Here is a 16,419-nt window from a genome sequence, read left to right as displayed (position 1 = left end):
TGTTTTAGATGGTAGATGATTTATTTAGTTTTAAATTTATAGTAATCTTGTGAAATAAAAATTGCATGAACTATATTTGGATTAGTACTTAAAAACTTCAATTAATTCAATAATTTGTAGTAGAATTTTAAATTAATTCAAATTACTGCATGAATTCATAAATAGATTTTTCACAATTTATTTTTTAAATTTATGATTTCATTTATTAAATTTTATATATAATTGTCCCCCACTTATTTTTTAATCTAATGTCTAAATTGGGAGTTTCCAAACTTGGCAACATTAAATCTTGTGGACTTTATTCCCAAAATTCCTCAGCCCACTATGGCTGACTGAGAAACTATGGGAGTTGAAGTCCACAAGTCTTAAAGTTACCAAGTTTGGAGACCCCGATCTAAATGGTCACGCCACCATTCTGGAATAATTACTTCAAAAAATAAAGGAAAATGTGGGCACTGAAAGTCCCCACAACCAAAGATTACTATAGTTTCTTTCCCTATGGCTAGCAAGAACGAGATGAGTTTGCATTGCATTTATGTTGGTAATGTTTAAGATGAAATGTTAATTTTTTTTAGAGTATAGAGGAGGAATTTATATTTGAAAAAGCAAAGAATTAGTTTTTGAGAGATATTCAATTGATATTATTAATGTTAATTCTTTTTTTAAAAAAATAATCTAGATAATATTCAAAAAAGTATTGTTCAAACTCCAGATAATTCTACTGTTTCATTTTTTAATATTCCATTTTAGGCAATGTGCAAGCTGTAGGAAGATATTTAAAAAATACAACATTAAATCTTACACTAGATTTTCTAGCCCTCATTATCACAAAGATTTGAGAACAATATAATTTTTAAAATGCAGCAGTTAGGAACCAAATAGGCCTCTCATATATAGTTTCCTGTTGAATCTTGTGCTTTCCAAATCCTACTTTCAAGAACTAAATCAGGATTTTTCTATTAACGTTAGCAATAAGAAGTGTATTGGTAATTCTAATTGGCTATTTGTTTGAAAATTGGAACACAATTTTATGTAATTGTCTAACAGATATTTTTTTAAAAAAGTTTGTTACTCTTACAAAAAAATCTTTAATATGTGGCCTCTAAACTAAGTTTCTATTGCCAATTTCCATTAAGAGATGGCCAACAGAATTCTCCAAAGCCATTATGTATGATTATAACTGTATTGCATTGTAGTTCAATACAGACAGTAGTATAGTACAGAGGTCCCCAACCTTTTGGGCACCAGGGACAGGTTTCATGGAGAAAGTTTTTTTTCCATGGACCAGAGAGTGCGTGGTTTTGTGTGCTGCCTACATCCCACGGATGGGGCTTTGCTTGTTTGTGCGGACCGGTTGCTCGCATGCCGCGGCCTGGTACTGGTCCACAGACTGGGGGTTGGGGATCCCTGGTATAGTAGTCTATGATATTACTAGGAACTAATTAACCTTGGCCCAATCTTTATAATAAAGGAAAGCAGTGCAACCAGAATATTAACTGTAAAAATAAATGAATTTTGACACAGCCATTATACAGACTTCTTAGTTGCAGATGTGATACTGTGCTTTTCTCTGAAAATACGGAGTTAATATCAGATAAATAATAGAGAAGGACCCCTTTCTCCGTTCATTCATAATGGTATGGGTAGTCCTCAACTTACAATTAGGCCTGGAATTTTGGTTTAATTCATTGCAGTCATTTAGCGAGTTGCCTATGTGTCTGCTTCATTCAACAACCGCAAACCTGGCCCTTATAGTTGTGTCACTAAGCAGGCAGAATGAAAAAGCAGCCAGCTGAAAGAGGGCAGTCAGCTCTCCTCCATGCACAGAAGGGAAATCCTGTGCTGTGCTGGAAAACAAAGATTGGATACCAAAGAGACAAGCTTCATTTCTCCTGTCTATCACAAACCCTTCCCTCTCTTTCATGTGTGAAAGGGAAGTGCCAGACTGGGCTAGAGAAAGGAAACTTGAATTCTGAAGATCTGAATTGCCTTTTAATGGCCCAGCAAGGTGATTCCTCTCCCCTCATTGTGCAAAAGATGATTGCTGGTCTGGGCTGGAGAAAGTAAGCCCTTCCCTTCTGTGTGCTAGTTTTTCTACCCTTCAGAAAATTTGCATTTTGGCTAGAAAGCTAGCAAATGCAATCTTTCTGAACAGTAAGTATATATTTTCCAGTAATGCTGGCTTTCTGAGGGGGCCAATAGAGAAGACTGCAAATGGTGATTACATGATGGCAGGATGCTTGGCAATCAGTCATAAGGTTGCCAACTGTCTGAAATAAAATCATGTGGCCTCCTGGGTGCAGTGGTAACTTCAAAGATGGGTCATAAATAATTTTTCCTGAGTCTCTTGTAATTTTGAACAGTCATTAGGTGATTGATAATAAATTGATAACTATCTACATGAAATTCCTCCATTGTTCTAGAGTCTTGAACTCCTTTAAATTCTGAAAAGCTTTAACTTTTTACAGAACTGACTAGAGAATTCCAGATTATGAATCTGATATTTTATTAAGTACATTCTACATATGCTAGTAATAGTAATAGATTATTGTTTAGCGATTAGGACATATCAGAATACAACATGTAAAACAGAAAATACGAAACAGTTAATATGATCATATATTTATGTTGAATAAAAGAAATATTATAAAAGAAATATAAATATGGTAATTTAAGTACAGATTCAGCCTTGTATTCAGACATCTCTAAACCTTTGGGGATACATATCTAACTAGTATATCTTCAGTAGCAATGGACCAGGTCATGTACATTTCTTTGATTCTTAGTAGGAAATCCAAGGGATTTCCTTACATTCCTTCTCTTCCTTTTTTTTTCCTTTTGCATGTGGAAGAAGTTTTCCAACTCATTTTTTTCATTAAAATGCAAATGTATTACTTTTTAGTTAGAAATGAAATTTCTTGTGTGGGTGAACCAAAATAGAATGGAGTAGGAATGTAGCTTTTAGTTTTAGCTACAGTATATCTTCTAATTTATTGATGTTCTTAATGTTCATGACGGAGCTAGATGTTTTAATACTTGTATTCAGTTGTTTCAAGAAAATTCCAGTTCTGTTGAATACTGCTTCAGAGAAATAAATGTACGTTTTGCTTGAACAAAGGCAGATTATTTCAAATAATTATATAAGTTCTTATTTCTCATTTAAAAAATCCCTACAAGTATGTCCTTGTGTTTCATGTGAAAAATTACATCTTACATATTTTTTTAATCTACTTTAAATATTATTCTTGTGGTAACCTTAAAAAAATTGCCTATTTCCTGCTTTCCTGGCCCCAGTTTTGTTGAGAATTTGAAAAGAAATTGTTCAGCATGTTTAAGCATATATTTTATAGCATCTTTCTTTTTATTAAAGGTTTTAAAAATTTTATACAATATATATCCCAAATCCCTCCCCCGCTCCCCCACTTCCCAGAGCTGATTACAGGGTTACAAATAAACAATCATAATCTAACTAACATTACCCAACTATACTAACAATCAAATCTATAACATACTTTAACTCCTTTTCAAAATAAATATTAACAAATTAAAAACGAAAATAATAATATAATTAAACCATAATATAAAATAATATAAATTCAACCATATTAAACTATTAGTAATAATCTAAAATTTACTCATAAGCTAGATAATACTTTTTAGTCTCATATTTATTCTGAATATAAACTATCCATCTTCTCCAAACCGAAATGTATCTTTCTTGTGAATAATTCTTCAAATAAGCAGAAATTTTTGCCATTTCTGCTAAATTAAACACCTTGAGTATCCATTCTTCCATAGTAGGCACTGAATCTTTCTTCCAATATTTTATAGCACCTTAGTCTTGTTTCTTAGAGGGGCAGCTGCTTGGTAGCTTACAGTAACCTTTGATAAAAGTGAAACTATGATGGCCTGCAGAAATAACACAGAACTTTGGCAGCATCTCAGACTAAAAGATCTATTATGAAACCTTGGAATCCAGTTTATTAAATTATAAAAAGTTATCTTTACTTGGCAGGTATATATCCATAGTTTTAATTGGAGTCTTTAAGCAGTGAGGTTTGAAAAAAATGAAATGTAAAAATAACAGATGTGGAGTCTCAAGAAGAATAGGATATAGTATAGTTTTTGAACTGAAAAAGAAATTACTGATTTATTCCTTTTAGTGTCAGAAATTGTAACAAAACCTAAAAAGCAATAGTTTTGTCACCTTCAAAGCTAACTTTAAAATGTCAATCTGGCCATAGCCTGAAGTTCTAAAAACAGATACTGTATATTCTTCATTACAGAAAATCCCATTTTTAAATAAAACATATTGGTGTATTAGAAACATTCCCAGTTTTTTTAACAATGAATGAACTCTCTGTATAGAAGTGAAAGTGTGTGTGTGTGTGTGTGTGTGTGTGTGTGTGTGTGAGAGAGAGAATGAGAATTGTAGCCCAAAAAGGGAAGGGAAAAGAAGAGAGCTGCATGTATTTATTAATTGTGGATAAAATGACAGTTCTGAGACTTAGAGTCTTAACACAGTTGAAGGGAACAGATTGGGCAGTGATGATTACTAGGCTGAATGAATCATACAGAGGCAAAAAATAATAAGTAGTCACTTGAAGAGTCCAGGCAAAAATTATAACTTCTGTAACTGAATTTAAGACCCAGTAATAAGCATGTGCTTGTGGATATAATTCTTTATGGAAATTATTTCCCTAAATTACATGATACTGAACATTATGCTGAGGAATACATACTAATCTCGCTTTTCTAATGTAATCCCTTTCAGATAGTTTAAACTACACTTGTAGTCAGAAGTGGCAATAGTAGTTGCTATGTAAAATTTGTGGAGGATTCCACATTAGGAAAGATTGTTGATGCATTCTCATTCAGTGTGGGAATCTCTGGAGGAACCAATAAAACCCACTTCCTGTCAGGAAACAGATTTATAAACAAAACTGATCTCTCCTTTCTTAGAGCTGAGTGCTTCTCCTTGTTCTGGTTCTGCTCTCCCAGCTGAGCTTCTCTTTTTCTTAGTTGAATGTTGAGAGCAGATAGATTGCTTTTTTCTCCTTCATTTGATCTGTACTTTTTCACTTTTAGTAAAAAAAAGAGGCTTCTTCCAATGGAATAAAAATATAGCACCCATATTTTTTTTTTTTTTTTTTTGCTGCTTTGTTTTGGGGAATAGGTAGTCTCAATTTGGCATAAACTCATCTGAATGATCTGGGGCAGCAGGGGAGGCACCTAAATGAGCAAATGCCCAAGCAATTTTGCAGTGGCCTAATTAAATGAATCTGAGTGGTAACACTTGTGAAAGACTATTTAGTGAAATATATGCAGTTTTTCTATTATAGATATGATCTATTGTCAGTACTTAAGGTTTCTTAAGTACTGTAGAGTAAGCCAATTGCAGTCTGCTATAGAAATCTATCATATAGCTGTTTTCTGCAAAAAATTGTTTAGTTGTATCTTTTGAAATTGTACTGAATCTAAGAATACTCCCCTTGTCTTGCCTGGACATGGATAGCCCAAACAATCAAAACCCACGCACTGTGACTGATTATTTTCTTTTTTTTTTGTCATAACAGGAGAGGTAATCAAATTCCTAAATGTCACAAGTCCCAGTTATCAGTATGAGAATACTATAAATCTTCTATTATGGCTTGGGTTCTTCAGCCAATGAGAAAGTGGGTGCTTATAATACTTCCTTTTTAAAAAAAAAAAAAAAAAAAACTGCCTCTTTTACCAAAGCAAAATCAGCTAAGAAACATGAAAAAATGTTAATGCCTATTTCTGCTTAGTAGACCATAGGCAAATTTCTGAGAACATTCCAATATTTGTTGCATTCCCCACCCTCCAAGTTATATATATATGAATAAATATGGATTTTCATGATTTTATAATATAAACCACATGTCATCACTTCAAATAATCAAGAAGCAAAAACCTAGATCTTGGCCAGGCATCATATGATTCCTGGAACTTGTAATTACTCCTCTTTTCTCTAAACATCAAATTTCCAATAAGAAACATCTGTACATAATTAATTCAATGTACAGGTGGCTTTGTGGCTTACTTTATCAGGATTGGAAGAAAAAAAAAATCATGCACTCACTGCCTGCAAAGTATTTCTAGGAAGATTCAAGAATGAGAACTGATAGGAAAGAAAGAGTCTCTCCGCACATTCCCCTTAGATATTTTATAAAATATAGATACATCAGGCAAAGTGGTACAAGTTACATTGTTTTGTCCTGAAAGCCATGGTTTTTCAATCTCATTGAATTTAAAAGCCATATTCTATTAAATCGATTCTCTTTTCCCAGGACTTTTCATTCTGGGATTATTTAGTTGCCTGACCATTTGCATACTGAGCAGGCCAAGTGCATCTGAATAAATTTGCTTTGGCAATGATACATTATATCCTGACACTTTGAAAGCAGAGAGGTCTGCTTTTAGAATTGGTGATCTGGACATTTTTTTCTGTAGAAATAAAATGGTAATAGAGACTAGGTTCCAGCGTTAAATTCTTGGTTTTTCTCTCTGGAATGAGTGGTGGGGGTTGTGGAAGGAGCTGAGGCATTTAATCCACTTCTTGTCATCTGTCTTCAAACTTATTTTTTTTCTTTTAAAAAGGTTGCTTGATTTAGTCCTTGCAGCAGTTATAAAATGCTAATTTAAGAGCTCTTGGTGGTTTTTCAAATCCAGAGCTGTTGATCTTCTAACCAGTCAATCCTTTTCAAGAGTACTTATATGGAAAATCAGTGGAACAATATTCCCTATCTATAATAAAACTGTTAGTGTTCTATTGGTATCATGTGATTGGAAGATGACTTAACTATCACTGTCTTGATTCAAATACAGCAAACAGAGAAATCTAACTTTCTTATTCTGAACAACTAACAACATTCAAAATTGAAATTAAGAATGAATATTTCATAAAATTCAAAGTTCAATATTCTTGATGCATTATTGTTATACTCTTCATGGCACAGTTGACTATTTGATTTTCAGTTTCTTCTCTTAACTCTCTTATTATAGCTCTCCCCTCTCCCAGTCTTTATTTTTAGTTAGAGACTTAGATGTGTTAATGAAGATAAAAGGTATTTAGTTATTAACACTGATATCTAAGAATAGCTTTTCTCATTTTTCTTTCAGAACATGAGACTGATCTGCAAATCCTGTTGTCCTTTTCAGTACAATTAAATTTGGTTTCAGAATGTTTTTGAAGCAAGGGTTGACTGCTATATGAAATTCCAAATTAATCTTATGTAGACAGGTTGTTTAAACAAATAATCCAAAAGACTGGTCAAATTGATGTTGATCCTGGTTATCTGTTTTCCAGAAGTATGTCATTGATGCTTCATTGTGTTAAACAAAATTTGTGAAATGTCTTATCTCACCCCTGACCTTTGGAATAAATTACATTTATATTCATATTACGATTTATTTCATTTTATCTTATCTTACACCAAAATTTTAATCATATATTTACTTTGTTACATGAGCTTTTTGTCTGTAAATAATTTTTTTACACACACACACACACACACACACACACACACACACACCTCTACTTCATCTGTTCTCCAGTTACTGTCTGGGTGAGAATAATGAGAGCTATTACTTGTAGCTCAATGCACTTAGAGGCATTAGATTGGGGAAGATTGAGCTATACAAATACGGATTGTTTGATTGCACTGTATATGAGTTGCACAGATTGCCAGACATGTAATTTTTACTGAAGGAGAGAATTTTCATTTTAAGATACTTCTTTCTTTAAAAGCTTGACATATTTATCTTGCAAATACGATAGAGCAACTATTACTTCATCAGTTTAGTGATATGATGAATCAAAGGCAAGATTTCAGTGATACTTGTTGCTTCTTTGCCTTAGTACCTTTAGCCATTTCCAGTGGGACAAAGAAGATATACTTGGAAAAGCATCTGGGAATATTTCAAGGATTTGGAACTTCTTACCAATCCAGCCTAAGAATTTATGTTTTTTTTTTAAACTAGATAGCATTCTACCCTTTCTGCTATGCAGCTTCCTTCTCTTAAAACAGAAAAATACGGTCCCTACTGCAGTGTAGGGAGTATGTTATTTTTATTCTATAAGTTATTTTATATAAAGGCTTTGCTTAAAGTTGTTTATACTGTAGTCATCTCCAGATTGGACTACTGCAATGCAATCTAATGCAGCAGCTCTTGAAAATTGTCTGGAAGCTTCAGCTGGTATAGAATTAGCATGTTACACCTGTACTCCCTGAACAGCACTGGATGCCACTTTGCTTCTAGAATGAGATTAAGGTCTTGGTTTTAACCTTTAAAGCCCCTCATGGCACAGGACTAGACTATCTGAGGGACTGCTTCTCCCCAGTTACATTAGCCTGCCCCATTAGATGTATTATCAGCTAGGAACCTACATTTGGTAGGTCCCAGGTCTGCTGTGGCCCCCACCTTATGAAACATTTTTCCCTTCCCCCAAGATTAGTTTAGTTCCATCTCTCTTGACATTCTAGAATTTCCTCATGTCCTGGTTAAGTTATTAGGCCTGGGGCTCTCAGGGAACCAAAGACTTAGTTAGAGGTAATGGTTTTTATCCCCTCTTTGCCTGGGGTTTGTATATTTGTTTTTGTAGTATTTATCTTTTAATGAGGATTTTTTTTATTTCTTTGTATTTGTTGTTTTAACATTTATTTGATGTACACCACCCAGGGTCACTTTTTGTGAGATGAACAAGTGTTGATTAATTGTTTATTGTAACCCTTTCTATTATCAGTTTTTTTTTCCACCCGATTAATAACTTGCTTGGTAAATTATTTTACATATTATTTTGTTGAAAATATTGAAGTTGGTTTAAATAAAAGCTTTAAAATAATGTTTCAAAAGATGAAACTTTTAAAATTGGAATTTAATTGCGGTAATATATTTTTTTTAGTCTTTGTTGATATTCTTTTTGATATTTTTAAAATGAATGTTCAGATGAATTAAAAGTGGGGATATGTATCTATAAATAAATAAATAATTTCTCACCATAAAATAAGCAACAGGAGATTTTATATGATCTTAATTCATGTCATAGGCATCATGTGTTTTTATGGTATTTATCTTTTAATGTGGATTTTTTATTTCTTTGTATTTGTTGTTTTAATATTTATTTGATGTATGCGATGAGTGACAATACAAGTGTGATTGTTTATTGTAATCCTTTCTATTATCAGTTTCTTCTACCTGATTAATAGGCAGTTTGGTAAAATATTTTACATATTATTTTACATATTACACTCCTCTGGTGAAATATAACTATCAGCTCCTACATTCTAGAAGAGTAAGGCTTGTTCTGTGAAATCTTGTTTATTCTCCAAATTGGTCAAAATACTTGTGATATGTAGTTTACTAAAGTGATAATTTACTGCCAAGTATGGCCATTTGTTAAATGCAAAGCACATTAAGTCCATTTTGAATTTGGGAGATAAGGAGTTAATGGAGTGAAGAATTTTACAGGTTAAAATAGAGGAACTAATTTCCCTTCACTGTACTACACAGAGTACTGTTACACTTCGGTTAAAGAATATATATCCAGTTCATATGAAAAGCTAAAAACCATATAATAATAATAATCTTTTGGCATAACGTACATTTTTTTCCATACTACTTACTGATATAAACAATGATTGATTTTTAGAATTAAGCTATCCTGGTAGATATACAGTTCCCAAATTAACAGATAAGATACTAAAACAAGTTAGTCAATGAACAGGATATATCCTAAAATGTCCAACACATTTACAAATACTATACCATGGGAGTTGCTGTATATTGATACAAGCCAGGCTTCCAACTGTTGGGAAGATGAAAACTTTGAGAATATATTTGTAAAGGTATAAAATCTGAGAGAAATAAATTTATTGCAGAAAAGCTTTGAAGGCGTGGAAGAATTCTAGTGACTATTATGTTTCAAATGCATACTCTATTTATAATGAAATCAATTTTCAAAATTTTAGGACTTTCTTATACCCACACAATGCAAAGGACTCAGATTGAACTTTTGGCCATGTGAGAACTTGTTCTCATATTTCCATAGGTATGTTAATAATACATCGTCTTGCATATCACTGATGTTTTAGGGGAGGATTTAAAATAAGAATGGCTTGAAGATTCTCTCTTGTCAAACAATGGAGACCAGTCTTTATAAAAGTATGCAATTTTTTTTCTTAATGGGAAAATTCAGATAACAGAGAATCCTCAAGATGCATTGGACTTCAGTTCCTTTAACTAATTCTTTTTCCATCTATATTTGGATATTAATATCATGCTAAGTGAGGATTATAGGGGTTACAGATCAATAAATACGCTTGAGACTGAAAAAACTAAATTGGTAATGAATGTATTTTGGAAATACTGGGGTTTTTTTCACTTAGTACGTGTTATATAGATATTGGATTCAGAATGGCAAATGTTCTGGTATCAAACTTACCTATGCATATATGATTTTGCAGTTGGGGAATGGCGGTCAACGTGTATTCTACCTCTATAACCCAAGAGACTATGAGCAGACATGACATCATTGCATGGGTGAATGACATAGTAGCTTTAAACTACACAAAAGTTGAACAACTGTGTTCAGGTAAGATATTTTTTTAAATAAAAATCACATTTAGGAATTAAAAATCATAGCAATGACCAAAACATAGTTGAAATTTTTCATTCTATTAGGTATTCAGAACTGTATGTTAACTTTATTAAGATGTTGCTTTCTGGAAAGATTTTTTATCTGTTCTGAAAATGTACCATAGAACTTTTAGAGTAAATTAAAAATTACCTTCTGTGTTGGCTTTCACGCTCAAATTATTTTTTTCTGTTTGCAGTTTGTTGGCCAGCTACTGGCATTAGTCTTAATTCAGGGTGACTCTTTATTTTCCTAATTGTTCTGGAAATACTTGCAGGTAGGAAGAAACTTACTGGTGTTTTAATGGCTTTGGAACATTATAATCTTCCAGACCATGGCAAATCTCTCCACATTGTCGAGCAATTTCTGGAAGTAGATTATATGAATCGAAAGTTGTTCACACTAGGTTAGGCATGTCAAACTGTTGGTATGCAGGCCGGATGGGTCATGCTGAAACCGCGCCCACCCCATTGCCGGCAATGGGGAAAAAGTCATGCTATGTCGCGTGACATCATGTGACATCGCAAGTTTGACATGCCTGCTCTAGGTGATGGCCTGAACCTGAAACAGGCATGTTTTGTCTTGGAGCTCCAAGTCAGGGAAACCACAAAACGCTTGTAGTTCAAAGAATCTGCTTTAAAAAACTGCTGAACTAGAAGAAAGGAAAATTGGCATTGTCTAGAGGGGAACTAGAAGGGTACAGAATATTCTGTTCTCAAATTTCTGAGCTATGCACAACCACATTATATAAAATAACCTTTTATTTCTGTAAAGTATACATTTATATATTTTGTTTATGAGAGACAACAAATCTAATTACAATGATAGAGGCTTTGGGGACAGAGTCTGTAATTTTTTGATTTTGTTGTTTCCAAATAATGGAAGACTGAAAGTGGATTCCTAAATATTTTAAAACCTGAATCTGTTCAGTTTGGATACCACTTATTTTAAAATCATGGTAGCAATTGATACTTTTGTTTTAAATAAATTAATTTCTAACATTACATGATGGCAGAATGTTGTTAATGCCTGAGCCTTCCACCAATCTGAACTAGGAAAAAAAAGAATGACAGCATTGTTAACATATAGGGAGATAGTTTTATTATCTACTGACAGGAATGGGTGGGTAGAACATATGTTTTGAGAACACCTGTCCTATAGAATAAAAATTAATTGGAGGAAAGTTTGGCAACTTTATAATACAAATGAATAAATATGCATGATTACAACTGCTTCTATGATGTTTCCACATGAGTCATATCTAGATATGAATTACTTTAGTAATTTAGTTAACAGTCACTTTAGACAGCCCTGTCTGAGCTTGGTTAAGCACATCTCAGTATCACACAGGCAGAAGACTTTGTAATTTTTAAGACTTGAAAGCAACAGTAATTGTGACAACAAGGCTGTTAAAAATGAATATCCGTCCATCCATCCATCCATCCATCCATCTGGTAAACTGTGCAGTTTGACATGTTTAAAGAAAAACATTTAAATCGGTATCATGAATCACCTATGTATGGAACAGGTTCTAAAAGAACTCCAGGGGAGAGTGTAGATATAGTAACTGCAGGTGCAAGGGGAAAGATGTAAAATGGTGTTGTTCTTAATCTGTATTGCTTAAATATAAATTATTATTTGATGTCATTAATGTTTATTGTTCAATCTGTCTCTACTTTTTTGTTCCAGTGCAATATATGTTTTTATACACTGGAAAGAGGATTATTAAAGAGTTATTGTAAGATTTTGATAATAGGAAAATGTGTGATCCTTGACAGATGAATAGTAATATAAGTGCAATAAGACTTAATTGCTCATGTTGCATAACTTTATGCTTATCCTACACTTTTAGCTATTGTACATTAATATCTACAGTGAAAATATTCAGACAATTACCAATAAATTGCAAATAATGCTCAATGAATACAATTGTATTAATTTGAGGGAACTGAGGATTGTGGAAGCCAGAGATGATTGTGGATTTGAAGGGAGAATAATAATATAGGACATTGCAAATTTGTGCTTGTGAATATCCTAGCAATGCTCTTTAATGTGCTTTTCCAATCTGAGGTTTGAATTTGTTGGTAGGTTGGTTGAATTTCCTAGAGTGGACAGGAAATCAATTGGTTAAATCTCATATTTGGCTTTTATCTTGATGAATGCATTGCAATTAGAAACTCTGTTAATCTATCCCTTATACCTGAGTCTTTGAGATTTAAAGTAATTCTGTATATTAGAAAATCTTCATTGTTTTAATAGGTTGGCTAGAATCTTGATAAAATGATACATCAACTTTTCTTATTTTGATCTCAGGTGCTAATTTGCCTTTTCTGATTCACTATCCATGCTTCATTGATAAGGATTTGAGAACATCCCAGAAGTGATGCAATATCATTCTCCAGCATGACGAGTGGAGAATCCACCAGTGGGTTTTGCTTGTCTTCTGCCCATAGACTAAGTCAGCCAATTTTGTTCTGCCTCTCTCCCTGGGACCTCCCTTCCCCAGTTCTTGACTTAGTCTCAGCCCATTCAGACTGATATTTCTGGCTCCAGAAGCAATTTCTTTGAATCAAGTCATATTTTTTCTTCCTTATCTTAACTTTGTTCGAAGGGAGGGGGAGGGAACAAAGGACGAACAGCTGTTTGCTTTCTTCCCTTAGCTGGGCGATCGCAGCGCTACTGCGAGGCTCTTAGAATAGCCGATCATCGGACAGAACAAAGAGCTGGGGCACCATTTTTGTTTGATCACCGAGCGAGCTCCAGGGCGAGGGGAGGGCCTTTGTTTTCCTTATACCCCCCAACACCCCCTCCCTCTCCAGAGATTGTTTAGTTCCCTTCTCAATGGAGCAGCTGAGTTTTTTGGCTGTTTTCAGCCACTCAGATTTTCCCTAAGCCAACTGATCCGGGGGTATTATTAGACCTCCCACGGCTTTTCCAAAAGTTTTTGAGCTGTGGAGAGCTGATAGAACTTCCGCAGTCTTTCCCCGAAGTCAGATGAGCTGCGGAGAGTGATACGACTCATAGGCTTCTCCCGGAGATCAGCTGAGCCGTGGAGAGCTAAGGTACTCCCGCGGTTTTTTCCTGAAGTTCCGCCGGCCGGCGGAATGTTTAAATTCACCACGCAGCTCTTCTGGTAGCCCAGCCAATAGGTGGGCGCAAACTGAGCTCTGCCAGCCTTCCCGATAATCAGCTGAGCCACGGAAAGCAATCAGAGGACTTTCGGTCGCCATTTTACCTCCACATGTTTGCAGAGCAGGGAAGTGAAGACAGCAGTCGAGCCGCTCTCTTTTTCTCAGGGCAATAGGAATCAGCAACTCCTTCCTCCTTCCTAGCCAAGCATTTAAAAAATTTAAAAAAAATCAAATCAATCAATCGAATACCTCTTCAAAGGGGAGACAGTCACAGGAACCTGTCAAATTCAAACAATTGTCCCCTGAACTAACCTGCACAAGGCCTCTTATTTGAGATTTCTCCCAGTTTTGAGCTGGGATATCTCTTTCTGCCAATGCCAGACACAAACACTGCCCAATCACCGCAGGAATCATCCATCAGCCTTCCTGGGCGCAAGAGGCCAAGATCATCTAACCAGGAGGCGGCGGGCAGAATCAAAGCCAAAGCAATTTCTGGCAAAAGGCCTTCTAAGGCAGCGGATAAGGAGGCCAAGCATAGACACCAGGCCCTGGAAAAACAGTTTCTAGGGCCGAAAAGAGGCAAGCCGCAGCACAGGACCGTCTAGTTCCACCTAATTACAAAGAGGAGGAAATATTTGGTCTGAGGAAGCCTAATCAGGAACCTCTGGAAACAGAAGCTGATGCAGTACAGGCAATCGAATCCCCTCTTAGTGAAGGGCCTGAAGGCCCAAGGAGGATGACAGGTAGCCAAGGAGCATTGTCATCGGAACACTTACAATCTCTGGTATCTCAGGCCGTCGCTCAGGCCATGGCCTTTTCAAGGCATCATTGTTCCAGGGCCAGGTCCATGACTTCAAGAGGTTGCTCCCTCCTCTCTCAAGAGGAAGCCTCTGTGTACCAGGAATCAATCTCCCCTTCTTGATCTTCCAGAGGCAGGAAGTCTCCTGCTGAGGACTATGAGCAGACAGATCAGGGACTGTCAGAGGATGATGACATATCCCCAGACCCTCCACCGTTCGTGAGTCTATTTAACCCCACCCTATTCAAGTCCTTGCTTTACAAGGCCAGCAGCACTGCCAAGATTGAGAGACTTTTGATCCCTCAAGAGGGACCTTCAACTAGTCAGGTCACAAACAACGAGATGTTTTCCCAACCCACTTACACACAACAATTTATTCCCTGCCCCGCTCTCTTTTTTTATTCAATTCAGAATAATATGGGGGCACCGGGATCTTTCCTCCTGATGGGGGGAATAGACAAGAAGCTGTTCAACATAGATCCTGGCTTATCAGAAGTAATAGAGGTCCCAAAGGTAGATGAGCCTCTAGTCGTGCTTTTCTCTCCATCCACGGTAATCAGAGACATAGCGGAGGCCCTTAAGTCAGAGGATAGGAAGGCAACCTCACCTTCTGCAGGACACATCAAGCCTCGGAGTGGGCAATCAAGGTAGCTATTTCTGCTTCCTTCTTTGCTAGGAATGCATTACTCTGGCTCCGCCAACTCCAGGTGAGGACGTCCACAGGGGAGGAGAGAACCCACCAGGACTTAAGGAGGTTAGTGATGGCAGCGGAATTTATCCTTGCACGCAGTAAACTATTCTGCAAGGACAATAGTGTAGAACACAGCTGCACGCAGATTCCTGTGGCTCAAACAGTGGTGAGCCGACATTAAAGCGAAGTCGTGGTTGGCGGCAGCGCCCTACAAAGGTGGCATGCTTTTTGGTGAGGCCCTTAATCCTTATCTGATAGAAAACAAGGATAAACGCAAGGTGTTGGCCCACCAGTCAAAAAGAATGGAGAGGAGAGTCTCTTTCTACCCTTGCAGACCGTCCTTTCGATATGAGGCAGGTCCAGAGCAGAACTCTTTTTCCCATCCCTATCAGCCCAGATCAGACTGACAGGGTGATAGAGCAGGCAGCAGAGACAGATTTAGGCAACAATTCCAATCAAAGCAGCCCTTTCATGGAGCAGGGGGTCACCCCTTTCGCAAATCCAAGTGACGCCGGGGAGCACTCCCCCATTGGTGGCAGGCTGTCTCTCTTCGCATACAAACGGCAGGCCACCACCACAGACCTTTGGGTCCTAAAGACTGTCAGATTCGGCCTCTCACTGGAATTCATCTCCAAACCCCCGAACTGATTAATTCCTTGTCGTTGTCAAGGGATCCAACCAAAAGGAGACTCCTCAGGGAAGCCATCCTGCACTTACTGGGCATCCAGGCGATAGAGCTGGTGCAGAAGGAGCAACAGGGGCAGGGGTTCTACTCCATATTATTTTTAGTCCTAAAGAGTTTGGGGGGAGGGTAGAGAGCAATTCTAGATTTAAAAAATCTGAATACCCACGTGGCATACAGGAGGTGCAAGATGCAGACTCTTCAGTCAATATTAGCAAGCATCAGAAAGGGAGACTTTCTGATGTCCATAGATCTGACGGAGGCTTACCTTCACATCCCAATCCTACCGGAATACCGAAGGTTTTTCAGGTTCTGCCTTGCAGGGCAGCATTTTCAATACAGAGCCCTTCCCTTCGGCCTGTCTTCAGCCCCCAGAGTGTTAACAAAGGTTCTGGCGACCCTCGCGGCACACCTGCGGGCGATTCCGGTGCACATCCAGTGCTACCTGGATGACATCCT

General features: G+C 36.4%; 1 protein-coding gene across 6 annotated transcripts in view; it reads left to right on the top strand.

Moving 5' to 3' along the window:
• MAPRE2 (microtubule associated protein RP/EB family member 2) overlaps window positions 1-16,419 on the top strand; it is an 87,121-nt gene that overhangs the window by 42,254 nt on the left and 28,448 nt on the right. For 5 of the 6 annotated variants that reach the window (XM_039333511.1, XM_039333513.1, XM_039333510.1 and 2 more), the window contains one exon: window positions 10,488-10,615. In XM_039333511.1, coding sequence (XP_039189445.1) covers window positions 10,495-10,615 — 121 coding nt within the window. In that variant the 5' untranslated portion in view covers window positions 10,488-10,494. Of the gene's footprint in view, window positions 1-10,053; window positions 10,073-10,487; window positions 10,616-16,419 lie in introns of those variants that run through there. The other variant, XM_039333512.1, reaches the window with a different exon arrangement.

This window comes from Crotalus tigris, unplaced genomic scaffold (assembly GCF_016545835.1).
Source record: "Crotalus tigris isolate CLP2741 ecotype Arizona unplaced genomic scaffold, ASM1654583v1 scf7180000024506.7606697, whole genome shotgun sequence".
Classification (NCBI taxonomy): Eukaryota; Metazoa; Chordata; class Lepidosauria; order Squamata; family Viperidae; genus Crotalus; species Crotalus tigris.
This window is presented reverse-complemented; position numbering and strand designations above follow the sequence as displayed.